Source organism: Pseudorasbora parva, chromosome 9 (assembly GCF_024679245.1).
Source record: "Pseudorasbora parva isolate DD20220531a chromosome 9, ASM2467924v1, whole genome shotgun sequence".
NCBI lineage: Eukaryota > Metazoa > Chordata > Actinopteri > Cypriniformes > Gobionidae > Pseudorasbora > Pseudorasbora parva.
In genome coordinates this window covers 10,838,347-10,866,297 of record NC_090180.1, presented here as the reverse complement: position 1 = coordinate 10,866,297, position 27,951 = coordinate 10,838,347, and the positions used below count along the sequence as shown (strand labels likewise).

Sequence of the window (27,951 nt, the reverse complement as noted above, 5' to 3'; positions counted from 1 at the left end):
TTCAGCTGTTCCGTGACATTTACTTTCATTCTTTTTAATGGAACGAGGAGAGATGGTGAAACCTTATGAGATAATTTTCCTTTTAATCTAATAGTTTTTAAGGTGAAGCACATTTCACTCAACTAACTCTGCTGGCTAAACAATGCAAGCTCTGAGACCTATACAATGAATGCAAAATGTGAGAGGCACATAAATGCACTCTCTGTTCCACCAGAGAAGGCAGCTCCAACAGGCTAATGCTGAGAGAAAATTAATTCCATCAGCTAGCTCTTTCATTCTCCACTGCAGCTACAAGCTCTCTGTCCCGTTGCCTGGCAACCATAATTCATAGCCGCTCTAAATGGATGTTCTCCAAGCACTGAGAACATTAAGGTGAAAAGAACAAATGCCTTTGTGAATCTCAATATCTTTCAGTGTGCATGTCACTGTGTGGTTTTTTTCAGCCACCCATGTTTATGGTATTCTTTAAAAATCTATTTGATGTAAGTTTAAGAGGGGCACTACAAAGCTGCATTTTTTTTTTCAAAAGAGCAACAAAGGAATCGTAAATATTGGTCGTACCATTTTTTTTTTCTCTTACGGCATTTGTAATTTCGCCTTCATGTGCTCATTTCCGATAACATTTGTGCGAATATAATCAAATAAAGGTCAAGATTAAAAAATGCAAAATAATAAGCAGGGCTTATCATGCACAAAAACAACGCTCAATATTTAGGTTTGGCCCCCAAACATGGAACATGTGGAAAACAATAGGTGAGAGATGAAGAGGAGAAGTTTCAGTTTGACTCGAGCGTCAGATTAGCAGCACATCTCGCATTCATCTTCAACCACAGTTAGTCACAGCTCACCAGCACTTCACATGTGTCATAATCACTTTATGAGGTTTCTTGCACTTAACCAAAATTTAAGAGTTGGGTTTCATTTCTGCAGAAGTGGCAGCGATTTGTAGATATTTGTAATTAATATTAATATATATATATATATATATATATATATATATATATATATATATATATATATATATATATATTGTATAACCCTATGCTTAACCTGATTTTTTATTTTTTTTAGTCTACATTTTCTGTTTCTGTAATGTACAGTACAACTATCTAGTACAGCTACATGGCAAGCAGAATGCATTAGGAGGAGTGCCTTGATGCTAAATTATATTTAATTAACTTAATCCAACAGGGAATTTGGCATTGTTTCACTGTGCGTTAAATCACATTAGCTCTCATTTGCTGGGTGCTATCTCAATCATTCTATATGCCGCTCCAACCTCTTATAATCTCTGCTGAGGTGTTTCATTTGTGTCAATTAAATCATTGTTTGGGCACTGAAACGACTTTGCTGTTGCGTAATTCTGTCATGCGAAATGCATTAGTGACATCTCAAAGGAGAGAATGTGTATCTTACAATAAAGTTTCCTCCAAAAAGAAAAAAAATGTATTTTTTAGTAACTTTCCATACTATATCATATGGAAGCACATTTATATGCTTCTGTTTCTTTAGAAAAATTAAGATTTGTTTATGTTTTTGAAAGAAGTCTCTTTTGTTCACCAAGGCTGTAAAACAGTAACACTTTAAAATAGCTGTTTTCTGTTTTAATATAATTTAAAATGTAATTTATTTCTGTGACATCAAAGCTGAATTTTCAGCATCATTACTCCAGTCTTCAATCACATGACCCTTCGGAAATCATTCTAATATGCTGCTCAATTATTATTATTAATTATTATTGGTGCTCATTTATTAATAATGCTTCTTTGTGCGGAAACCATGATACATTTTTGTCTGGATTCTCTGATGAATATTAAGGTAAAAAGAAAAGCATTCATTTGAAATAGAAATCTTTTGTCTTTACTGTCTCCTTTGATCAGCTTAATGTGTCCTTGCTGAATAAAAAGTATTATTATTTGTTTTAGACATAATTACCACAAACCTTTAAATGTGTATCATGATTTCCACAAAAAAAGGATTATTTAGCAGCACAACTTGTTTTCAGCATTGATAATAATAATGAATGTTTCTTGATCAGCAAATCAGCATATTATAATGATTTCTGAAGGATCATGTGGCACTGAAGACTGGAGTAATAATAAAACAGTTATTTTAAATTGTAATAATATTGAACAACATTACTGTTACTGTATTTTGATCCAATAAACACAGCCTTGGTGAGAAGCAGAGACTTCTTTCAAAAATCTTAATGTTTCCAAACTTTTGACTGATACTGTATAGCCTATATATAAAAATCACAATCAAAAATTGCAACTTTATTTCTTGTTATTTTATCTTTGTAAATTACAATGTGATTTATCTTAAAATTACTAAATGTGACTTTCATAAATCACTTTATAACACTATGAATTTATATATCACAATGCATGTTTTAAATCATGCAATTGCTGCTTTATTTCTCATAATTGTGGCTTTATATTTCATAGTGTGACTACTACTTATTTCAGAATTGATCCATTAATTACCCTTTAAGGCAGAAACAGGCTTTCATATTCCTCAGGTCTTAGACAGAGAGCGCCAGTACTCACCACAGAGAGGGAGTTGGTGAGCAGACCGCCATCTTGACCCAACATGTTGGGGACCGACATGCCGGTCAGGTCCATTCCTTGCAGGTGAAAGGGGTGCAGTCCATTCTGGGAGACAGGGGGGCAAAGGTGATGGTACGTTCCAGACTCAGACTCGGGCAAGTGTGCCAGCATGTGTTCAGGGAGGGTGGGGGGAGTGATAGGCGGGATGTTGAAGTCTTCGTCCCCGAGACTGGGCACTGGGTAGGACTGCTAGAATGAACAGAGACACAGTAGGTTACGTGTCATCATTTTTCAAAAGATGATTCTTTTACGACTAACTGCTCATTAGTGATGATGAATACAATGCATTTTTGATGTCCATTATCATTTATTCAGAGGTCAATCCAAAAGAACCTGTGAAAAAATGGTATCGCAGTGTAAGTCTGCAACATAAAATTGACATTGTAACTTTAAAATGGAAAAGCCAGTGCATGGATGGTGAAATGCAATAAGCATTCTTGTCAGATAGTCTCCAAAGGCAGCATGAAAAGGCTTTCCAAACAGTTAGTTTGAAATACTGCACAATGGGGGGTCACCCGTAGGCTAGAACAAGGACAGACTGCCCATTTGATACTTATAAATAAGAGAATGAAAAGGGTTACAGCGCGAACAGAAAAATCTTGTTGAAAACCAACATTCTTTGATGTTCTATATTTGCCACAGAAGCTATGGCAATGATTCACGCTGTATCAATAACAGAAAAAGGAATAATCACAAATATATACGCAGCAAATCAAATGCTGAATAAAGTACATCAAAGTGCACTGCACATTACAGTGATTCATTCGTACTATTTGAGCCTTTGAGGAAGTAAAATTATATGCAAATGGTCAATCAATCTCATTAGACTATAGCAAAAGGCTGCTTTTATGAGGCTGAACAGTCACTTGTGCTCGGCTGTGAAGTTTGCTTTGGCTGCCCTAAAACAGCCCGTCCTGCACGCTGCCTCCTCCAGCCCCTGTCAGTTTAGACTGTGATGAAAAAGATGTAAAGCAGATAAGGAGATGAAAGGCTGTACAAATCCAGGCAAAATCATAAATTATTCGGTAAACACTCCCTTGGAGTGAAATACTGTAAAAAAAATACATACAGTTATCAGAAGGCATAGAGTTGAAGTTTATTATCTGTACCAAAGGGAAGCCGGAAAACACATCGTGCCGAGCACTTCACTAAACGCTAACCGTAAATATGCCTCAGCCTCTGATTCGACTCGAAATGACTCAAACGATCCCTCTCTTTATTTCTTCCTTTTTTTATTTTTTACCTTGAAAGGGGCTTCTCTTTTCTGCTGCTTTATTATCTCTAATACATAGCTTTTATTTGCAGCAAACTAAATGAACCTGTCAGACAGCCAACTACAGGCAATTAGGTATGAAATTGGTTCCAAATTCAAACTCAACTCAAATAACGGTCCAACTGTTACTTTTAAGGATTGCAATAATCGTTTTAATGAGCTTCCTACTTCTGCCTCTAAAAGCCAATGTATCATGCTCATTTGCATATTTGATTGTGTTGTGCCTCACAGATGTCTGCGTTTGTTTGCGGGAAATATGCTGGCATAATTCATACAGTAAGGCCCTTAGAGGAATGATTTCACTGCCAAATTAAAAAAAATAAATCACATAAAACAAGATGACTGTTTGCAGTGGCTTACATTGCTGTTGATACATGCAAATAATGTACTTATTTGTGTAATTATTGTTGAAAGATGGAAAAGAAGAATAAATTATTACATCCAGGTAAAGATTATACAAATAAATAAGAGCAGGAACGGATAGCCGTTTTGTCCGCTCGAGTCAAGGTGCGATTGTTTGTGCTGTAACGCTGCGAGACGTTTCTTGGTATTCTTTCTTTTTTTACACTTTCCTTTTTTTGTGACACGTAAACAGGCAGCCACGAAAGAGAACACAGGAAATAAATAACCCTGTGCTGTGGTGTGTGGCTCTGAAAAAAAGAAAAGTGAAATGCACAAAAATTAAGAGCATTGCAAACATTTCCTACATCTGTGTGTTTTTGTTGTGAAAAAGAAGACGTTAGATGAGGCCGAGTGTACAAATATATCAAAACATTGTGTCAGCTGATGCAGATCTACTTATTGAACTGGAAACTGCAGAAACGTTCCAGCTAATCTGAATAAATGTGTTTTCTAAAGCAATATGCGCTACGAGTCAGTCACTCTTTCCAATTCCAAGCTCTTGTTTAAACATGCTTCGTTGTTCAATCTGTAGTCATGTTGTTGGGAATTGAAATATTTTTGTATCATCTGACGAAACCTCCAGGGTCAGAAAGTTCTGATCTGAATCAGATCGTTTGAAATGAACTAAATGAACTTTTTAAATTTTGAGTCACGGTTGCGGGAAATTACCCGCACAAAATCTGTACATTCGGTTCAGTTTACTATTCATAATCCAGTTACATTCAGATCGCTGGGTATAATTTTAACATAATTTAGGCGTGCGGTTTCCCTCTAAAAGGCTATCTTTCATTTAGCAATAAATGGAACATGGAAGAAAAAAATACAATTTCTGTGTAAATGAGGACTTTGGATGACACATAGTTTCCCAACAACCCTCATTCGCATTACATGCAAAGGAGGGGAAGGAGAGAAAAATGACAAGTTTTGAGATCCACAATGTGCGAGTCCTTGTCCATTTCGTGTGACATCATTTCGACTGGACAACAAATCTCTCAGGGAGGTGATTGCCTGTCAAATAGCACAAGGGTAATGGGACTGGTGGGAGATGAATGGCAAATGAGCGGGAGAGTCATTTAAATCTACTATCAATTACCCATGATGGTTGTGATGGCTGTATGGAATCATTGTCTATGGGCGACTTCACAGTCAGCAGTCAATCAAAGCTTCACAGCGGAGGGGGAAAGTGGAATAAACTGGGGGAATAGTCATGTATCTGATGTGGTTTACACGGACAATAAGGAAAAGAATGAGAGAGAGTGGAACGATGTAAGAGAAGAGCTCTTGTGTTTTAACATAGTGTAGTGGTGAATGAGTGGCAGAAATGCTTCACCAGCAGAAATTACGCATTAAATTACTGCAGCCTCACAATGGAGATGTAGATTGTTTATAAGCCTTCCATCTTCACAGGCGTAAATCAGCTCGTCATTATGAAAAAAAGAGCACACAGATTGAGATATGGGGTGGATGAGAAAACGTGCATTTTGAGATAAGATATACGCCCCGTCATTATGACACAAAATGCATTAAAACAAATTTAGGAGATGCTTTCGGATAGACAACCGATTCAGAGGGATGGCTGAGACTGAAGTTAGTTGTCAACTGGGAAAGCTGTATCCCACTTTTTAAATTAAATGTGGTTTTGTATGTTGGTTTAAACACCTACTTCAATTTCGAATATTTTTTTATTATTTTAATAATAATAAAATATGTTCATAAACATGATAATGATATGAAAAAGAAAATATTTTAAATAAATGTAGAAAAATAAATGCCTTCTTGTGTTTTATTCTTAATTATCTTAATAATTATTAACTTTATAAAAGTTATTTATTATTATACTTTTTGTGAATTTTACCTCTATCTAAAATTGTACTCAGGTAAATTGTCATATGCACTTTAAATGTTTTATCTAAACATTTTAAATAATGCCATTTTAAACATTTTAGATCAGCATAAGATTCATTGTTTTATGTTTCAATTTATTTAAAAAAATTTTAACACTTCCTATAATTGACTGGCATTTTGTGATCATTGTGACAGTTTACCCCAAAGAGTATGACAACATTCCCCAGTATCGGTGCAAAAATGTCAATGAGTATTAAATGCCTTTAATATTTTTAAGTCTTTTTTTTTCTGGGCAATAACCCCTTAACAAATTTCACATCTTTGAGCATGTGAAAATGCACTATCCAAACTTAAATGGTTGTAATTCATAAATGCTTTGGAATACAGATTTGGTCTCTTTTTAAAGAAGACACCTAGCAGATTATTGCACAGCAAAAATAAATAAATAAAAGAAAATAAAAAATAAAAGGTTATAGAATGTACAAAATAATTGTACTGCACTAAACATGTTGTATTTGACAAAATAACTTTTACGTTAAAATTGATGTAAAATCAATATGTCCAAACAAGCTGTGTTGCAAATTTGAAGCTGATATCACAAAAAGTTCACTGATTTTGTTTAGGTGCTAATGCTATACCAAAAAAAGACACCGAGTGACACCCATATTCCATTGAATTTCTTTTGACGTGTTCTCCTGTGACAAATTAAAATGTCACAATATCACTTCTATCACAAAACAGTTGCCAAACATGGAACCTTGAGTCTTAGACCTTTCCGACTATGTGTTTTGTCTATATTCGTTTTTTTTTTTTTTTGAAACTCTAACCGTCATTTTTCGAATGATACCTAATTTATGATGATTACTAAAATATATGATAGTAATTATCACCAGCGCTATGCTAATGGCCTGATTAGAGTTAATCCCCTCTCACACACAGAGTCTTTCCCGTTAAATTACCTTTAAGAGATCATGTGTAAAGAGGAACTTTTCAAAAATACTGGTAAATCGGTTCTGGCAATTTACCAGTATGAGAAGTGTTACATTTACCAGTAAATTACCGGTATGATGCTGTGTGTGAACAAAGAATGAAGATTACCGGTATGAGTATGTACAAGGTCTGAATGCGCTGACATAAGAAGTCTAGTCTGGCCCAATCACAATGTTCTTATTGAGATTGATTATTCAGTTCCGTTTACAGTAAGCACCCGCTGCTTTCTAGATGGACTTCTTTGACGGTTGCGCGGCGTCTCGCAGCTCATGACCCTGCCTTCTTTTTCATTCATCAGCGCTGGTGCTCTGAAATTGGATACCATTAGGCACGCCTCATATTTTTAAGAGCAAAAACGCATTCTGTGTGATCATCCCCTTAAGCCTGTCAAAAATAATGCTGTCAAAATGAACAGATAGTAAAACTAAAGTGCTTCTCGTGCGGGCGAATGAAGACAATGGCACAGCGTTTAAAGATCATTTCCGATGACCGAAATCACAGAATTTACCAGTGTTTTGGTGCCGATGTGTGAATGGTCTCTTAACGGTAAAAAGCCAGAACGTCGTTGCTTGTGTGAACAGCATATTTGTGTATTTACAGGTGAAGTAGTTCTAGTGATTTTGCGGTAATTTACCGGGATTGCTGTGTGAAAAGGGCATTAGGTGCAACTTTTTAAAAGGTTTTTTTCTTCAAGGGAACACTTTAAGCTATTTGCCTTTGCAGAAATCGACTTTCAGAAAAAAAACCTACTCTATTTAAATGATCACTCCGGGATTGACTGTGGATCATTACCCGGAGCTCCATGTGGCAAGAGGAGCGCTCCAACATATTGTCATGCCCTTCCACCAATTAAATTGCCAAAGAACAGCAAAAGGAAACGTAAACAACGGTAAGCTGCGCCTGCAGATGAGGTGGCTTTTTATAATGTAATTTTGAATAATGAAGATGTCAGGTATAAATGCTACAGTAGTTAAACTTAACCCTATTTTTTTTTTCCAATCGGCTTTTGATTTGCCATCTAGTCTGGGATCGTGTGAGAGAGGCAACGAAAGCAATTCAGCCTGTAATGAATACCTCTGGGACCCAGGGGCAGTGATCATTTGAATGCAACATTCTTTGGCCGGGACCCCAAAACAACCTCGGACCCGCTGAGCTGCCGATTACTGTTGAGAGCTTCTGGATAAATGCAGAAGGGCTTGTCTGTCTTGTGCTAGTATCAAGGTCAAGCATTTTGGAGGAGGTTTTTACTTCGTCTAATGGAGGTGACATGAGCGCGTGTAAAGCCTCGTCTGACCCGGGCTGTGCGGCATCTTATAGCCCGAACGGGATCAAAGCATACAGGCGTGGTCCACCAGCGACCACTCCCTGTCCGGCACGCTGCATCAATGCCTTTGAGCAGCTTAAAGCTCATGCATGCATGAATATGCAATTCATGAATATCTCTGAATAATGCATATTATGAAAAATACAATAACATAAACTGCTAGATTATTTGAGCGATTATTGTTAAGATCTTACACTACTGAAATATTGAATAAATATGTTGTACAGGAACATTAGTTTGGCTCAAGAGAACATTTCTGAACGTGTCTGAAAAACACTAAAAAACACATGTAAGAACGGGCCTCTTCATTCCCAGGAGAGAGCACAAGGTTAGTTTATGCATGTTTAAAATGCACAGCTTTCTCCTGGTCCCCCAAGAGCTCTGCAACATCTGGGGGGAGGGGGTGGGGGATGGATACGAGCAACTCTATACAAACCCACACAGCAATCTGACAACCCCCCTCATCAGAGACTATATACATGTCAAACCATTGCAGTGGGCAAATACATTCTGTGCAAGAAACAAACAAATAACATCGTATCTGTCTGTGCTGCTCTTATAGTATTAACTTCCAATACACTTTCTGAATGCCGCATTGCATCTTCTATAACACAAATAAGGCAATTTCAGCCGACCGAATGTGACTGTTAAACACTTATCAGTTTTAATCAAAAAACCAAAGCGAACATTGCTCTCTCTGTGAGTCAAAGCGAGCACTTTCACAAGTAGTGTCTTTGAGCATAGTCCAGAAATATGAGAAGCGTGTATATTTTTAGTGTTCGGTGAGTGTATTCTGTACAGCTCGGTAAGCTCGGCTTTATCTAGCATCGCTGGCACACGCTACTTCATCTTGCTGCTGCATTTAAAATAAATAAACGTTGATACAGAGCGCTTGTGGGCTGACATGCGCTCAACACTCCGCCATTTTGGGCTAATAAATGTGGCTTTTATTTAATGGCCAAGAAACACATGGTTTTGGGTTGGAAGAAGGGGGAATGAGAGGAGATGGTAAGATAGGAGAGAACCTGTGTGCAGACAGTGCTGAGGTGCAGTCTGGTCGATGAATGCTCTATGTATTTTAACATTTCATTGATTCAGTTTATTTATTTTTTTCTGAGCTGTTATTATTGTTATGTCTTTCAGAGAGGAACGGATCTCCACGTCCAGAGATGCTCGGATGGATAACGGTATCACATTCTGTCACTTCAAGCAGCTACGAGGTTTTCAAAAGTGTTGTCAATCACTGGGAATGTTTTGATGGCAAAGGGTAGGCAGATTTCAAAGAGATTAACAGAAGTTTTTAAATGTCATTTTAACACATGCCCGTTTCCTTTATATATAAAAAATCCCTCTCATCACCAGCTCTGTACCCAAGTTAAATGTACAACCACTAAAAATGTAACATTATTTAAAGCCAATATATATACAAATGTTTTTAGGACAAGGCTAGTTTTCATAAATTTCATGTCAGTAAGTTGTCACAATTAAAATGTATATAATTTCTTATTCACAGATGTTTTAATATAATTGTTTTAATTATATATTTTTTAAACTTTTAGATTAAAAGCCTATAATAGGCTATTTAATGGCACATTGCATTGCGACATCTTACACCCGTAGACTGTAAAAAAATATGGACGTAGTGTCCGTGACGTCACCCATATGATTCAGAAGAGTCGTTTTGAAGTGTAAAGTAGAGACTAGCTGGCTGTTGCCATCTTGCCAGTGCATCATTACGTGTCACTCAGAAATAACAGAAAATAGGCAATACGGCGGGATGTGGGCGGAGCTTAGGCAACGAAATGACTAACAGACGCGGGAAAAATGGCTAACCACCTGTCACTGAGGGACCACGCCCTTAATTAGGCAGAAATGTAAGGCTTTATATAATGTAAACGAATATGTTATAAAAAATTCACAAAATTAGGACTAGGGCAAAATTAGCCATATAGATTAAAACCAAATTTGTACTAGGTTGTAAATATGTTTTTTTCTGCTGTAAAGTTGGGCATTTTAACATGGGGCTCAATGAGATTCTGCTCCCTTCCGGAGCCTGCCTCTAGTGGCCAGTCGATGAATTGAAGTTTAAGTTACTTCAGTATTGGCTTCAACAGAAACTGAGGGTGGTTGCCGCTTGCTTACACCATATAGTGTGACAACTTGCTTCGCTGTTGCTTGATTAACTGTATCTTTTTCTGGGCAATATCAAGCTTTTTTTTAACCGATACTTTAAGGTATGCATCAATAGAGAAACTTGCTTATAAATGACAACTAGTATTTATATTTTTTTATCTATCAAATTAGTCAGGAGAAAAATTGCTCCAAAATGGTGTTTCAATCAGTAATCAGTTTATTTATCTATACATTCCATTTTGTTTATGTTGGATCTAGACCAGTTTTATCAGCTCCACTACACACATTCTGGCTCCATTTAGTAAGAGCAAAATAACTTTAAAGTTCATTACGAGATCTTAAGATTCCTCCACCTCCAAAAAGCCCAATTTAACTCTGCAAATACTGAAAATATGGTCCATAAAGCTTTGCTATTCCAACTACAGTGATGTGAAGGGCCACCTCTAGTTTTAGTATCTATGCCCATAAATGAAATCTGTAAAGGTACACTTAACATCATTGAGCTCAACAATCGCTCTGAGGACCGGCTTATGAAAGTAACAATGTTGTTCATAGCAGTGCGCAAACCACGGCAGCATTTAGATCTTTAAAGGCCCAGTGGGTAGTATTTATGAGGATCTATTGGCAGAAATGCAATATAATATACATAACTATATTTTCAGAGGTATAAAGACCTTCGATAATGAACCATTATGGTTTTATTACCTTCATTTCTATCTACATACACCGCGGGTCCCCTTACAGTGAAGTCACCATTTTCCGCCGCCTTGTTTCTACAGTAGCCCTACAGGGACAAACTTCTTTACAGTTTTTTCCCTGTGTCGGCTACTCTAAAAAAATATGGACTTAGTGTCTGTGACGTCACCCATATGATTCAGAAGAGTCGTTTTGAAGTGTAAAGTAGAGACGAGCTGGCTGTTGCCATCTTGCCAGTGCATCATCGCGTCTCACTCAGAAATAACAGAAAAAAGGCAAAATGGCGGGATGTGGGCGAAGCTTAGGGGACGTAATGACTAACAGACGGCGGATAAATGGCTATCCACTAGACATGTGCGATTTTCGGTAATGCGATATATCACGATAATGAATATGCGTGATATTGTTATCGTGGGCACTTCAAAATATCGTAAATAATAATTTATTAACAATTATTACATTTCTTATAATGCACTCAAGAATACGTTGCCCATCAACCGCATAAATGCTCAACACCGCTGTATTCTGCGTCAAATGGACGTGCGCTCAGGTGTAAATGAGAAGCACATGAACGAGTGAAGGAGACGCACTGATGAAGTGCCACTCATTGACAGCAGAGGGCGCTGATGAACTGCAGAATGCAGCATTTACCCCGGAAACCCCGCAAACAAAAGCAAGCGCTAGTGAAGTTTTTAAAACAGCCATTCGGTTTTTTTTGTAATCTCAGTGCTGTTCATCACAGCACCAAATACTTAATACTTAAAGACTTAATAGGCTATTTATTTTCAAGCTTAAACATTTTTATGTTTTAATCTGGACTACAACATGCCCTAATGATTAGAATTTTTTTGATTTATTATTCAGTAAAACTTTGAGACATACGACTTCATTAGTTAACATGTTAATTCATTATTACCAAACTGACAATGAAAATTCTTATAAAGAATTAATTATTCTAAGTAATGTTAATTTCTTAGTTACTGTTTAATAACATTAAAATCAAAACCAAAATAACTTTTTTTAATGGACCTAAGATAAAACTAACAATGATCAGTATTTCTGAACTAACATTACCAAAAACATTATACTTTCTGTACCAAATGTAGCTATTGCTCAATCTTAGTTAATGCATTAAATAACAAGACCTTATTGTAATTTGTTACCTGTTGTTCTTTATAACCTAATTCTTTTGCACTTTATCTGTTTGAAAATTTTACTTTTACAGCTCTGGAAAAAATTAAGAGACCACTTAACATTGATTTCTCTTAATTTTTGTCCAGAGCTGTATATATTTTTGGTGCATTGTATTATTGTATTTAAACATTCAGTTATTTTTGTTATTACAAAAATAGTTCTTAAAGCTATTATGCTAGACAATACTTTTTTTGCAACTTATTTCAATATCATGATAATATCATATATCGTGATAAAAGCTTCAGCAATTAATCGCAACATGAAAAATTTATATCTGCACTGCCATACCTGTCCCTTAGTGAGAACCCCCTTAATTATCCAGAAACGTAAGGCTTTATATAATGTAAACAAATTAGTTATAAAAAAAATTCACCCCCTCACAGTTGTCATGAAGGGCAAAATTCGCCGCATAGACCAAAACCAAATTTGTACCAGGCTGTAAATTGCAATTCACAACCTCACCAGTAGATGCCACTAAATTCACACACTGCACCTTTAAAGTCAACCTAAAAACTATCCGATCCAACCAAAAATACTTCACCAACCATTCATTTAATGACCATGATCCTTACACTTGGCCTTGGTCGCTTTCCAGACTACCTTTAGTTTGTATTAATAGAGCAGATTAAAAGACACTATTGCAGTACATGTATTGCCTTCAGCGGTGGAGCTGTGGACGCTTTTCAGTTTTAGCTTCCTGAGTGTGAAGTTTAAAATAGGCACAGGGGTACACTTCTCTCTAATTCGGTTAATGTGTGTTTAAAAGCAGGAGAACGCTTTGTGGCTACGTACCACACACTGAGGTCAAGGTGAATTCAACTGTTGTTGCCAATAAAAGTAATTACCTGTTCCCAATAGAGGGAAAGAGAGAAGTTGAAAAAGAGAGAGGAGAGAGAAAGAGATGCAAGGAAGCACAAAAACTGCAGAAAATAGAGACTGCAGCTCATAAGCAAAAGGAAGTAATATCTACAAAGGGAGTTTTAAGATTCAAAGGGAAACATAAAAGTAGTGCTAGACTCAAAGAAGCTCTAAATTACAGCAATCCTTTTCATACATGTGAAATCAATGTGGAGCTCAATGGCAAATAAAAGTGTGATCTACACAACAATGGAGTGCAGGATGCAGGGACAGACATCATCTAAAGACTGTATACAGTACAATGGACCCTTTTTAAAGACTTTGATGTATTTTCCACTTCAATTTAGCAGGTTAGCCTTTTGTCTCTCTTAATGTACATTATTTAATGTAAAGTTAAAATAGCAGTACCCTTTTGTGTTATATTACTCTAACTACTGGCTAACTAGTAGGTAGGCCTACTGCTGCAAATGAGCTTAAGGTGTCGCTACACACCATTCTCTAAATTAGCATTAGCGACCAGGATAACCGATAACATTTAATTTGTGGAAAATGTGTACAAATTAATTTAAAAGCTATATGTCTTATATGTAATCTTCAGTTAGTATCTGTGACTATTTTCTTGTTTTATTTGTTTGTTAGTTAGCTAGCTAGCTTCATTTTCATGTTTGGTAAGAAATTATATCTTTTGGTAAGATATGCAAATATGCCATTTGTTATAGCAAACTGTTGTAATCTATCTCTCTATTGATTTATTGATATTCATTTTATTTCTAATAACTATTTTAGAAAGTCAAAAAACGTATTTTATTAAATTTACCGTAATAGGTGTATAATCGATATTTACTTGTACTGCTAATTTCCTCTATTTATACATATAGGTATCCTTTGCTTCGTCTAGCGCTCACTTATATGAATCTTTAAGAATTCTAATAATTTAATAAACTTGTTTAATGTAATCTGTAGCAAATCTAAAAAAGAATATATATATATTTTCATACTGTACATTATAATATTTTAATGCCTAACTTCACTTATAGCATTTAAAATGATTGTGTTTTTTTAAAAAGTGTTTATTTTTAAGCGATTTATACAAAGTAGTGTTTTTTTATGAAAGCCCAATTCCGCCACTGAATAAAATTGCTTCAATTGCGAGTTTTAAAGTCACAACTCTGACTTTATATCACATAATTGATATTACAATTTTGACTTTAAAACTCGCAATTGTGAGAAAAAAAGTCAAAATTGTGACTTTTATAACTCCCAATTGTGAGAGAAAGAGTCAGAATTCTGAGATAAAAAGTCACAATTACTCTTTTTAATTTTTGTATTTAGTGGCGGAAACGGGCTTCCATAGTTTTTAGTGCATCAATAGTATCAGCCATTTCCATTTTCCAAACCCGTACATCTAAAAAGGGTCCATTTGAATGACTCACATACACAATACGTAACACACAAATAATGTAAGTTGATGTTATTTTGCATTGATGGGCGTCTGCTCGGCGTTGGTGTGGGGTTATTTACCCATGTCAGACGGTGGCCGTCCGTGTGTGTAGGGGTCTCTCTTTTCCAGTGGCCGCTGGCCTGTTTGTTGCTGTGCTGCGTCTGGCTGGGACTGGCAGGCACACGGAACTACAGTGGGATGCAAGGCCAAGGGGTCAACCGACACAGCAGTGTAACAAGAAACGATAGCACATGCAAGACTTCATTCAACTTTCATCACTCTTCAATCCATTTTTTGGCACTGTGTGCTTTAGATTCTCAATGCATCTTTCATCTTCACCCGCATTAAAGCTGTAGCATGAGCACCTTAAACACAAAGTGTAGGGAAGTGCAATGCAGACAATGCACATTTTAAATCAATTTCAGGCTATATAATGGGTGGCACAATAGGAATGTATGCAGCTTTTTGTGTTTAAAGAAGTAAAGACTATATGAAATAAACAAGTGACCCGTAATTTAGTGCACTTTCCTTTACATTCTCCTGAATGCATTTGCTACAGAGTGCTGAATAATTCATGAGTCAAATATCATTTATTTATTTTCCTCTTCCTATTGAGAGCTATAACACCACTGGGCATAGTCTCTACAGCCTACAGGTTAGATTGTAATTCCCACTAATTCTCTATATCAAAATGTATTGTGAATGCTTATTGAATGATATGCCATGTGCTGAACATGACTTTTCAAGCACAAAGCAAAGCATGTAACCTCAACATCATAGTTAGTTAGGCATGTACTTTTAAATCTCTGACATGTCCGAGGATGCTATTAGCATTTAGTTTTCGGTCGATTATTAACTTTGTCCAACTTTTTATATATTTGTCCACTGATATTAGATTAGATAAGTCGGAATAGTTTATTTAAAAAAAATCCCTAATGGTAATTTGCTGTTAAATGTATTATATTATATTATATTATATTATATTATATTATATTATATTATATTATATTATATTATATTATATTATATTATATAGTTAAACTAATTTACCTAAAAGTCAGTTGATTGACCATCATGACCCATGTTTGACCATCAAACTTAAATATATGTCATTGCACAAAGAAACTTTGTCAAACTGCAAGCTATTGCGTTCATGATTAAGTTTAAATATACAATTTTCGACATGTGTGAGTAAGGTGTGAATTGCACCTTCACACGTTTCAGCAGAAAAAAGACCTGTTAAACGTTACTTATGTCAAACTAAAAGACAGAAGATGTTTTGAGCAAGTTGCCAAACCATATGGACAGTTTTTTCTTAAAATGTGTTTCATTATTAAATTTACTTTTGCAAATGGAATAATTATTCATAACACTTTTTTAACTTGTAATGAGAAAAACACAAGTGAGATGGAGGGAGGGAGGGAGTTATTTTAGAGCGGGAGCGATTGCACATTACATTAAAGGCCAAACTCTGTGATCCGCAAACAGATTGAATTCAGCGCTTTCATTGTGTTTACCGCGTCAAGGCGCTTTGCAGAAAAGTTGTTTTTAACCTTGAGTAATATTTCAGCATCCCATTGTGTATAGTATTCGAAGTTTGAAATGTCAAAATGTAGCTTGCTTAAATTTAATGGAATGCAAGCACATAGTTCAGATCAATGCATCTATAAAAACGGGCCAAACCCAAACAGCTCATGACAAAAGCAGGAAGGAAATGTTTTAATAGAGCAACAACATTATACATAGCCTGCTAGAGGCAGATAAAACTAGCAGGGAGAAATATTGCAGGGGGAAAATCCTAAAGTTCGACTCTAAACGTACTATTTTGCATGTGCACACATGTTTGGCCCTTCTACAGTGCATCCGGTCGCCTGTCACATTCACTTCTCTACAGCAGAATGTGGCAGGTGTCCTAAGGGGTGCTAATTAACCTGTAGCCTTAATTCATTAAGCAAACATGTAGAAGGTCCCCATAGTCAACCTGCGCTCCTCAAGCAGCCATGTTCACCTCTGACCCTATGGCACTGAACTGCATGTTTTAGTTAAAAAAATGAATCAAGCAAGCTGTGCTTTTTATAGCAAGATCTGCTGAACTAACTAGTCTGCGAAGCTCGAGTCTCTGATGAAACAGCCTTTTATCTTGGTTTTTTGAACAAGTGTAAGTATCCTGAAATAAACTTCCCTTCGATGAGTAATGGCCGTAACTGGAGGAGAACTGCGCTGAAGCTCTGCAGTCTGCCTTTTATAAACCCACGGACTTGTTTTGCAGTCCGTACCGTGTGTCGTTTTTAATGAAAGTGTAAATGGAGGAAATGAAAGCCTGCGACAATATGCATTAAAGCTTCATTTCATTAAGCTTTAAATGCTTTGTTTACATGTTATAATAGCCCCTGATTATGGTGGCGACTGATAGTGGCTCTAATTTGTGATGCGCCGGCTTAAATTTGTTTAATTACGACTTAAAACAAAAGGAGTGAGCAGTAATTAACCCACCTGGTTCCCTGGCACAAAGTCCTGGCTGGGCTCTGGCATACTCATGAACATGTTTTCACTGTCGTACTGCAAACAGACAGAAAGAGGGGGAAAAGCAATAAATAAACAGTCAGAAATGTTCGCTTGACACATAATATGAGCCACAGAATGAGACGGAGCCACAGAACATGCGGTTGGTATTTCAGTTCAGTGCTTTCTTCCCAAAACGCAGGGCTCAGAGACAATTAGTCTTTGAAGTCCCTGCCGTATCAGATGGAGATGTCAGTGATTTGATGTAATTAGTACAGTGGTAATTAAAGTTGCTGGTTGAGGGGGATGAATGAAATGCTTTCATGTGCGCAGTGGAATAAAACAGAGGGAGTCGTGTGCGAGTTTGATGAGCCCACACAAGGATAGACCTGAGACTGTAGGAAGGGTCCAGGTGTCTCACTGCAGATATAAACTTACAAAAACCTGTTAAATCGACAGTTTGACTTATTATACCATCAACGGACCGTTAAATCAATAAGACGTGTAAGATTGGCGGATAATTAAATACAAACACTTCTTTTTTTTACACTAAGATTTTGTAATTGGCTTTCCACAATTAGGATAAAATGAAGTGTGTAATTTCTACACCACTAGCAGCACCAAATTAGAGTTGTTAATTTTGCAATTCTTTTGCTGCTATTTGATTAAATATATGCTTTACCTTTACAGTCAACGTGAAATAAAAATTGGGAATATTTGCTTTCTTAAGTCTCGTCTTGTTCTGTATAATTGATTGGTGCATATTACTCCAAAAAATTATATTTAACATTAATATTATTAAATATATTCATATAATAAAATAAAAAAAATGAAATATAGATTTTGTGCATGTTTTTTATCTTCGCCCTCTTCGCCTCTGAAACAACTTGCCTTTTTTTTGGCTGATGTCCGACTCTATTCTGGCACGTAATCTGCACAACAATTTATTCCAGATGGATGAAATCAAGCTTTTTTCTCATTAAATATCCTGTTTCACTCAGAAATACGTCAGATTACAGCAGGTTAAAGGAGTTGCACATGGTACTTCATGTTGACTTTCTTGAAGTTTAATGAGAAAACTTTATGAAACAAGAACTGGTAATGAATCTTCTAAACCTCCATGACAAAGCACAATCAATCAGTTCAGCCGCAGTGTCTTGTACAGTACACATGCAGCATGTGCATTCACCTGCTGAAGATGCTCAAAACAGCTTCAGCTGAGTCAGTGCAGGTTAACTGTGTGATGAAGGAGAATGAGCCTGTGACCCAGCTGTGCAGCACACCTGGGAAATTACAGGAGCCCACACCGCCTGCCTGCTACAGTCCACTCAGCAACACAAGCATGCACACACCAATTCTGCTGACACGCCTTCCTGACAAATACGCGGCAATTTACATCAGCTCCACTTCTTTAAAAAACCCATTAAAAAATGACTGATTATTATCAAAAATCAGATGTGTTTTAAAGATGGCTGTGAGGGAATGGCTTTCTCAGCAAAAGGTCCTGACAGGGTTGTCATTAACACAGATCCATGACACTTATTTGAGTGTTACGAAAGAATGAGAAGGAGGGCGTCATGAAGAAGAGGAGATGGGGTGAGAGAGGAAACTCGTGGCTGATGCCTGTCACTGGCTGAATGTTTGTATTTCTGTTCATCCAAGCAGCACATCTCATTTCATTATGCCTGCTCGAGATAATTCTATGGAAATGAAATGGCAATAATCCTAATGAAAGCCTATCACATTGCGACCTTTTAAGTGTGTGAGTTGATGGGCCGATCTGATTGGTTTTTGCACACGGATGACAGTTAATTTCATGCTAGCTTATTGATTGTGATTAATGTGATCAGGCTGATCTAAGATGTGGCTATTCTTAAACTATTAAATTTGCTATTTTAAAACATCACTTCAAGATGAGTGTACCCAAATCTATTCATAAGAAAGAGAAAATGTTGAAAAATTTAATATTTTTCAGCTATGCCGCAGTTATTAGTTTAGACACATGACAGTGGCTGCTTTACAAAACCTAGGAGCTGCCTTTTTTTGTCTACTTCCTACATAGACAGCAGCTTAAATGAAATGGGACCTAGTGAGCTGCCTTCATAGCTTCTCATGTGTAGTCAAAAAAAGACTGTTCACTATTACTATTAATGGAAGAAAACTGCAACTTGCAATATGGCATAATACATCTCACCTTGTAAATAAAAGAGCAAATCAACAATTGGAAAAGTTATTAGTTTATGAGATTTTGCTTTTTTGCTATGAATTAGGCACGCAATGCTGCCTTAGATTTAGATTTCCTTAGATTGGTATAGTGGGGCCATAAAATGCTACCTAAGTAGGGAACTAACTAGGTTTTAGAACTCACAGGCATAGAACAGCAATAGAATGAGCATGCATTTGAAACCCTACACTTTGACAGTACATACAGCCTGTCTATGGTTCTATTCCCATTTACTGTATGTTGACTAATAAAACCTCATTCCTCAATTCAACAGCGCTGTCTCCCACTCACACAGCAGCCAGTTATTTATAACAGAAAGTCTGAGACGTAGCCGTTCACACCATATCCATTTTTATAAAGATTCTCTCTGGTTTCTTACTGTTGTGACCTTTAACATCTCTCTTTCTCAGTGTCTATCCGCTGTTCTATCTGCTTAGCTTTTACCCTATCAGACACTATTTGCATATGAATGTGCCAGTGGAAAGTGTGAGGTGGCCTTAGCTGAAAAAGTGAAACCTCAGAGCTAAACACATCAAACTGACACCAAATCCATCCAGCAACAGTTGGCCACCACCCTCCCTCACCTACACTGGGAGGCCATAAAACTTTCGAAGCAAACCCGGCAATGTGCAAACTCCATTTTGCGAGCTGTACAGGCCGATTATGACTGAGGTTTTCCTTGATTCGTGCAAACTAGCGTTTCTGAATCTTGTGGCAAGCCGGGAGCCATTTTGTGTGAATGTAGCTTCACTTTTAGAGCCTGAGGTGCCATTACATGACCAATAAAACCACACCTAGTGCAGATTGCCATTCTGAAATCTGACAGCTCAACTGCATGTGCTACACAAATTACTGCATTATTAGCAGAAAAAACAATACAGGAGTCCATCATCAAACTACAGGGCCGCAGGCATCAACTACATCCTAAAATAAACAGGTTTTAGTGCGAAAAGCAAGAAAGTGTCTGAGCGAGCAGGTCAACAAACGACTACAATGTGCGTTCAGCAGCTGCCGCGCTGATGCAAATGAGCTATCAAATAACAAAAACAACAAAAACAAAACAGGGCCTAATGGCTGCGGGACTGTAAATCGATCTCTTCCATACTCCGCCCCGAGCGTCTGGCAGCTTCATAGAAAGCTTAGGTAAAAGAAATTGATCCCAACTGACATGACCACATGCTAACAAATTCCTCATTATGATTAATAGGAAGCGTTCCTTTGGGGGAGGAGGGTAATGACATGCTAGTGTTCTCCCAGAATAATATTAGAAAGTCTGTGGCAACACTTATTAGCTCTGTAATTAAACTGTTCATCCTTAAATGACTCCCCTGGTTCAGAACGACGAGGCCTACGGGCCAAAGTGTGTGTGCGGGGACTGAACTGTGGCCAGGGATGTGTTCATTCGCTAATGCCTGTATTTATCTTACAAGGGGTTTTCTGTTAATTTATTCTAATTAGTGTCACTGGAGGGTCTCGACGGTGACGGTCGATCAGAACGAGGTGTTCGAGAGAGCTGTATTTGATTCTAATCCGACACTAGCTTCCAAAATGTCCTCAATTAACGTGTGTGAATAGGGCCAACGCAGTCTCACAGGAAAACTTAACTATTTTACAAGGTGATATTGTGTGAATTAATACTGTGAATCACACACAAAAATCAACACTAGATAGAATAGTCTGATTCTTGTGACTTTTAAGAGCTTTTTTGGTCAAAATGATGCACCAATTGTTCATTTGACAATTAATAATTAAAAATAAACATGAAAGGGTTAGTTCACCCAAAAATGAAAATTCTCTTATTAATTACTTACCCTAATGTCATTCGACACCCTTAAGACCTCCGTTCACTTTCAGAACACAAATGAAGATATTTTTGTTGAAATCCGATGGCTCAGAAAGGCCTTCATTGACACCAATGTTATTTCCTCTCTCAAGACCCATAAAAGGCACTAAAGACGTCGTTACAAAGCCTATCTCACTACAGTGGCTCTACAATCCTTTTATAAAGCAACGAGAATAGTTTTTGTGCGCAAAAAATCTAAATAATGACTTATATAGTGATGGGCCAATTTCAAAACAAAGTTTCGAACGGTTATGAATCAGCGAATCGATTCAGGATTCGGATCGCGTGTCAAACTGCTGAAATCACGTGACATTGGCGATCCGAATCATGAATCGATACGCTGATTCATAACGTTTCGAAACTTTGTTTTGAAAACGACCCATCACTATATAAGTCGTTATTTTGTTTTTTTGTTTTCTGATTGCTTCATAAAATTTTTGTATAATCACTGTAGTGAGATGGGCTTTGTAACGACGTCTTTAGTGCCTTTATGGGTCTTGAGAGAGGAAATAACATTAATGTCAATGAAGGCCTTTCTGAGCCATCAGATTTCAACAAAAATATCTTCATTTGTGTTCTGAAGATGAACGGAGGTCTTAAGGGTGTCGAACAACATTAGGGTAAGTAATTAATAAGAGAATTTTCATTTTTGGGTGAACTAACACTTTAATGTTTATTTTTAACTATAAATAGTCAAAGGAACAATTGGTGCATCATTTTGATTCATTTTTGGGTGAACTAACCCTTTATGAGCAGAGTTTTGTATAAACAGAATGACAGTGTAATCAGGATCAATTATCTGGTACTTCCTCAACGATATTAAGAAACCGGAATCATTAAGCGAAATAGGAACCAGAATCGTTAAATCCTGAGATTCCCATCCGTAATCAAGAGAGTAATAGCTTTCAGCACCTGCAGTCTGAGAGGAGCTCGTATCAGTGTATTGCTCTCGGAGTTCTCCAGAGGTCAGCAGGATTTCTGCAGAGCCCCCCTGCCTGGCCTCATCATCCCACCGTGTACACAGATAAAATGGAAACATTCTGGCTAAACCTATATAACCCCCACCCCTCCTCCCGCCAAACTCTTTTTCCTGGCATACACTATTATATAAGAGTACCAGCTATTGAGGAGGAAGGTACCAGGGCACCCTGCCAGCCTCGACCAGCTCTGAACAACTCTCTATTAAAATATACGAGGAACTTCTGTTCCTCTAATCTTAAGTGTTTGCCACTTAGCTGGGCCGGGACGGACTTCTGAAAGGTTCTGGGATGAAAACAAGCTGTGAAGCTGGGATGATGTTAAACCCTTATGTTTTATGTTAGGACCAGTCTGTGCCCTTGAGCGAAGTACTTGGCCACTCCAGCTAATTATATTGTACTGCATTCACAAAAAAAACTCCTCAAACATCCATATCTGACAGTGTGCCACTGTTTTTCCAAAACTAGAATTATGGGCTTTAATATGAACATGATACGCTATTGATTTATGCACATCGACAATTTGACGCAAACGAAGGCCTTTCAGATCACAGGAAAAAATATTGCATTTGTGGCAAAACCACATTTGGAATGCTCGCATAGTGCGTGTAATATAATAAAAGCTATGAAATGTTGCATTTGTTATATGAGCAAAATACATCTTCCTGAGGATTTGTAAATGAGCGTATTATGCAAAAGAAGGTGCAAAATATATGCATGTGTGGAATTATGAAACAACTTCATTTTGAAAGTGCTAATGATGATAAAGGTCTTCCTGAAAAGTCATTCTGACTGAAATGTGTCTAAAATTTCCAGCTATTAAAATCAGATTTTAAGGTGTTGAGTTCCAACTTAAGTATCATAAATTTCACATTCGAGCCAATTTTATGTAACTCAAACCTAATCTTTCTCACCATAAATGAACCCAATAAATCAAATTGTGAAAGAAATGCTCCCTCTCCCTCAGCGAGAGCCATAATTTTATGCAAATGTTATACAATAATCTGTATTCTATATCTGAGCATGGTAATGAGATTGGTTGCTCTACATTATTCATATTGTACAGATCCAATATAAACAGATATCATAAGAAGGGGGGAAGGGATCTGAGGAGAGGCACATGATGCCGCAGACATATTGGTGAAAGAGCAGATTACAAACAAAGGACATTTTGAGGCCTTTTTGGTGAAGCGACACAGACTATCATGCATTTCCTGTGGAACCGGAGGCTGATGGCACTCTCTTGTTTCACCCATTCTCTCTGCCGTAGCAGCACCCAGTCAAAATGGCCGCCGTTTCAGGAAGAGGGGTAATGAGATATGAGTGCAATGGAATGCTTTGCGCCGAACATAATCATGCAACTTGCGTGCAATCAATGTGCCTCGCATCATCTCTCTTGATTGCCTGTTGTACAGACGTGGCTAACGTTTCACCATAGACGTGGCATACTTTTCGCCATCATACATCATGTTTGACTTCTACGACTTTGTAAATGGCAAAAAATATAAAATGGTCCAAGAAACAAATAAGAAAAGAGGAGCCAATTGAATATATTTGTTGAACAGTGGGGCCATTATTTTGATGTTTATAGCTCTTGGCAGATCTTGTAGATTTCTTTTTTATTGGATGCTGTATATTGACCCCTTTGTCAAATTGGCTTTATGCATTTGCTTCTCTGGCACTGGATGATATGTCTAGAAGTGACATCTCTCCTGCTCAGTGATACATACTGTAATCAAATAGAACGAATCCTATTTCTGGCGTTGCACCTGTGCTCAGACTTTATTGCTGTGCTGTACTCATCATTTCATGTGACGCAGATGTGAATGGCATCATGTTTTTTTCACAAATGTTTTAATGTGGTACAGCTTTCAGTCATTAAATGCAGTTGTTTGGCAGGAATGCAGCATAGGTCTTGATTGTTAGTGCGACAGTTTTTCACATTGTCTGAAAGTAAGGAACCATTTTTGCTCCACCGACTAGGACATTTTGAGCGTCTCTGTGTGTGTCTCTCTCTCTCGCTCTCTCTCTCTCTCTCAAATGTCCAGATGTGAATCAGAGATTTTTTTCGCGAGACTGGAACCAATTTCATTCCTCATCAGTTTCTTATGGAAGGTCAGAGTATGGGAAAATCAAACTGCGAGTGTGTATTCTTTCCACACCCTGTGGTTTAAATGCACTCACTACTCAGCACCATGCTCATTTTCGTCCCCTTTTATGTTGGACTCGGAGCTGCTGAAATATATGGGCCCCCTAAAATATCTATTATAAAACCTCTTGAACTGACAGAAATGGATATAATGCATTTTTCAATGCTAATGTGCTTCTTAAATGTGAAATATTTCACAGCTGTTTTTATCTCCAGCTTTTTTTTTATTTTGAACATCTGAAATGTTCAGATTAAGGGTTTTATTAATAAGTTCAAATTAAATGGTACAATTTAAATTAAACTATTCACATTCAATAAACTGCAAAAAACTATTGTTTTAACGTGTTTGCAGGTAATGCAGGTACATTTTTACCTGCATAAGTTTTAAAATACTCAAACATGTAAAAAACTAATTTTCTTTTATATATTTATATATATATATATATATATATATATATATATATATATATATATATATATATATATATATATATATATATATATATATATATATAATATAATATATAATGTAAAAAACAAATTTTTTACATTATATATATATATATATATATATATATATATATATATATATATATATATATATATACATACATACAGGCGATGCAGCAATTCAAATAAATGTGAATAAACGTAAAAATTACTCCAAAATGTGTATTATATATATATATATATATATATATATATATATATATATATATATATATATATATATATATATATATATATATAAGAAAAAATTTTTTACATTATATATTATATATATATATATATATATATATATATATATACATACATACAGGCCATGCAGCAATTCAAATAAATGTGAATAAATGTAAAAATAACTCCAAAATGTGTATTATATATATATATATATATATATATATATATATATATATATATATATATATATATAATATGCACTGTTAAAAAAAACTAAGCAAAAAACAGGTTTTCTAAAAAAAAATGTCACGGATCACATCTACATTTTTTAGTTGGCCAAATTTAATTTCTGTGAATTGATGCAATTTAATTCACAGAAATTCAATTTGGCCAACTGAAAATGTTTATATATATATATATATATATATATAATGTTGCAATGCAGGTAAGTGAATAAACAAAATGTAATAAATTAATACATTTATTTAATTAAGTAATAAAAAAGAAACCAAATTATGTCTTTAAGATTTTATTTTACAAAAAACTAATTAAGTCTAAAAACAGGCATGTATACAATATATTTAAATTCTGTTTTGAGTCTTTGAATATTAGTATATATAAATATAAATGTATATATACTGTTTTACTAAAATGAACACAAAACCCCAAACCTCTGATTAGATTCAGATCCTGTCCACTTTTTCCTCACACCCATTTTCACAACATACATGAGATGATTTATTATATGAACACATTTTGCTCCAGCTCTATATACGTGACTGCATTAGACACTGTTAGCAGATTGAGGGAAATAATTAATCCCATCATCTTGTTATCAGTCGCTCCGTATCAACTTGAAGGTACATCTGGCCTTTCAGACCTTCTGCCGACCTCACTATGTCAACATGTGTGGACCCTTAAAAGCAGCAGTATGTCAGGTAATAAAGTATATTCCTCTGCCTTCTTGCAAGATGCTAATGCTGTCTTGGAGATGTGCCAGAAACACTCTGCGTTTCATTTCTGATCAGCAGATGCTCGAGCGACGAATACTATCAACATCCAAATGCACACCTTTGGTTTCCCCAAGTGTAATTAGTCACTGGTGAAACTTCACATTCTAAACATGTCAACGTTTATAAAACACAGAGAGGGCAAGAAAAATGTGAGCATAATGGCACGCAGTGCAGAAGAGGACGTATGAGCGAAAAGGAGAGGTTTCCTCATGGTTTAATTTCAGCTGAAATCTAAAGGTCAAACGCTGTTACTAACAGCAATAGTTTTGCGCGAGGCACACACTCAAATGGTTCCTGCGCAGAAAATTATAGCTTATTCCCCAAATATGAGTACATTATGATTTCTTTTATATTAAAATAAAGAAATAAAAAATAACTTGATATGAGTCGCAGTCGATAGCAACCACTTCTCTGAGAGGAACACGCAGGGGTTTGTTGTCAAACCAAATTATACACATTCTTTCCATGGATAAACCGTAGCCTGAATAATAAGCAGCCACAAAAGTGGGTCAGGGTCGTCATGGAGAGAAATAGAGGCAAAGGGAGAGAGAGAGAGAGAGGGGAGGGGGGGGGGGGGGTGTTTCTCTCTTTGCTCCCTAGCATTCAATATCAAGAGTGGCAGTCATCTTTGACTTCAAATCATTCCTCTGATGAATAACCTTTGTCTGTACTGCATTACGGCACAAAGTGATTTCTTTTTCCACCCCCCCACCCCCCCTCCTCAAAATGGCAATTTTCTGAGAGCCTGAAGCTGAACTGAAAGCGTCTTCATTCGTGTTCCACCACTGTAATTTATTACAGTGAGCTAGAGTGACTTTCATGACTACCTATAGAGGCACTCTGATATTAGGCCCAGAGATGAGGATGAAGTATAAATCACTGGCTGGCTCTTATTGAATTGGTACGATTTCATGTCGAGCCGAGAAACCAAGTTGGGCTTTTCCCTTTTGCGCTCTGCCTCCGAGGTGTTGTGTGGAATTCTTTCTGAATATATCGCGATGTAATGCACATATTCATTTCTATCAGTTGATTGGTGAAGCACCACACTGAGAACGACACCCACCTCCTATGTTACAATTATCTCCACAATAGCCTGACACAGATCTGTGAAGAACGGCAATTTATTTCAAGGGGAATAACGCATTGACGCAGCTTTGCCGTTGCAGTCCGGTCTGTAAAGTGACAGCCGAGCTTCTGGGAAACATTTTGACTTCATTGGTTTAATGATTCATGAATGATGACATATTGCTTTTTTTCCTTTCCTCCTGACGTCCCTGGCCCGTGTTGTTGCCGTGAAGCGATTTATCGGTTCCCGCGGCTCTTGGTTTTCGGTGTCGGAGCAATTAGCTTAAATTAAACCATTAGTGAAGTTTAATGTCTGTTTCCACTAACCGACTCCTTAGATATGCTTCAACACTGACCGAATCTCATCTAAAACAGAGCTGACCTGAAAAAAGACGGGGGACGGGGGATAAAAATGATTAAGTTTCAGAGTGAGCAGCCAGTGGCTTGTTAAATATCCTTTCACAGTGAGACAAAATTACAGTGTATCATAATTTACTGCCTCAGGAATCCCGATGGAGGTAAATGAAGGCATATTTCACTGGAGACCAATAGATGGTGACACGACCACTTAATTGCTTTATTTTACGATTGGTTGAGGGGAAAATTTGGTTTGATAAGGGTGTTTGAACAAGTGTTTTCCAGCACCGAAAGCCCAAAGACAACATTTATTCTTCTTGTTTGTCTTCGGTGTCTGTTTCATTTCTGTATTTTGATAAATGGTGCAGATTTTTG

At 36.7% G+C, this 27,951-nt stretch overlaps 1 protein-coding gene across 2 annotated transcripts in view; it reads right to left on the bottom strand.

The window, feature by feature from the left end:
• The window catches only part of tox (thymocyte selection-associated high mobility group box), a 66,709-nt gene that overhangs the window by 18,316 nt on the left and 20,442 nt on the right, over positions 1 to 27,951 (bottom strand). The window contains exons 2-4 of one of the 2 annotated variants that reach the window (XM_067453866.1): positions 17,259 to 17,324; positions 14,846 to 14,953; positions 2,550 to 2,795 (exon numbers count right to left, since the gene is read on the bottom strand). In XM_067453866.1, the coding sequence (XP_067309967.1) occupies positions 2,550 to 2,795; positions 14,846 to 14,953; positions 17,259 to 17,324 (420 nt within the window). Of the gene's footprint in view, positions 1 to 2,549; positions 2,799 to 14,845; positions 14,954 to 17,258; positions 17,325 to 27,951 lie in introns of both variants that reach the window. The other variant, XM_067453865.1, reaches the window with a different exon arrangement.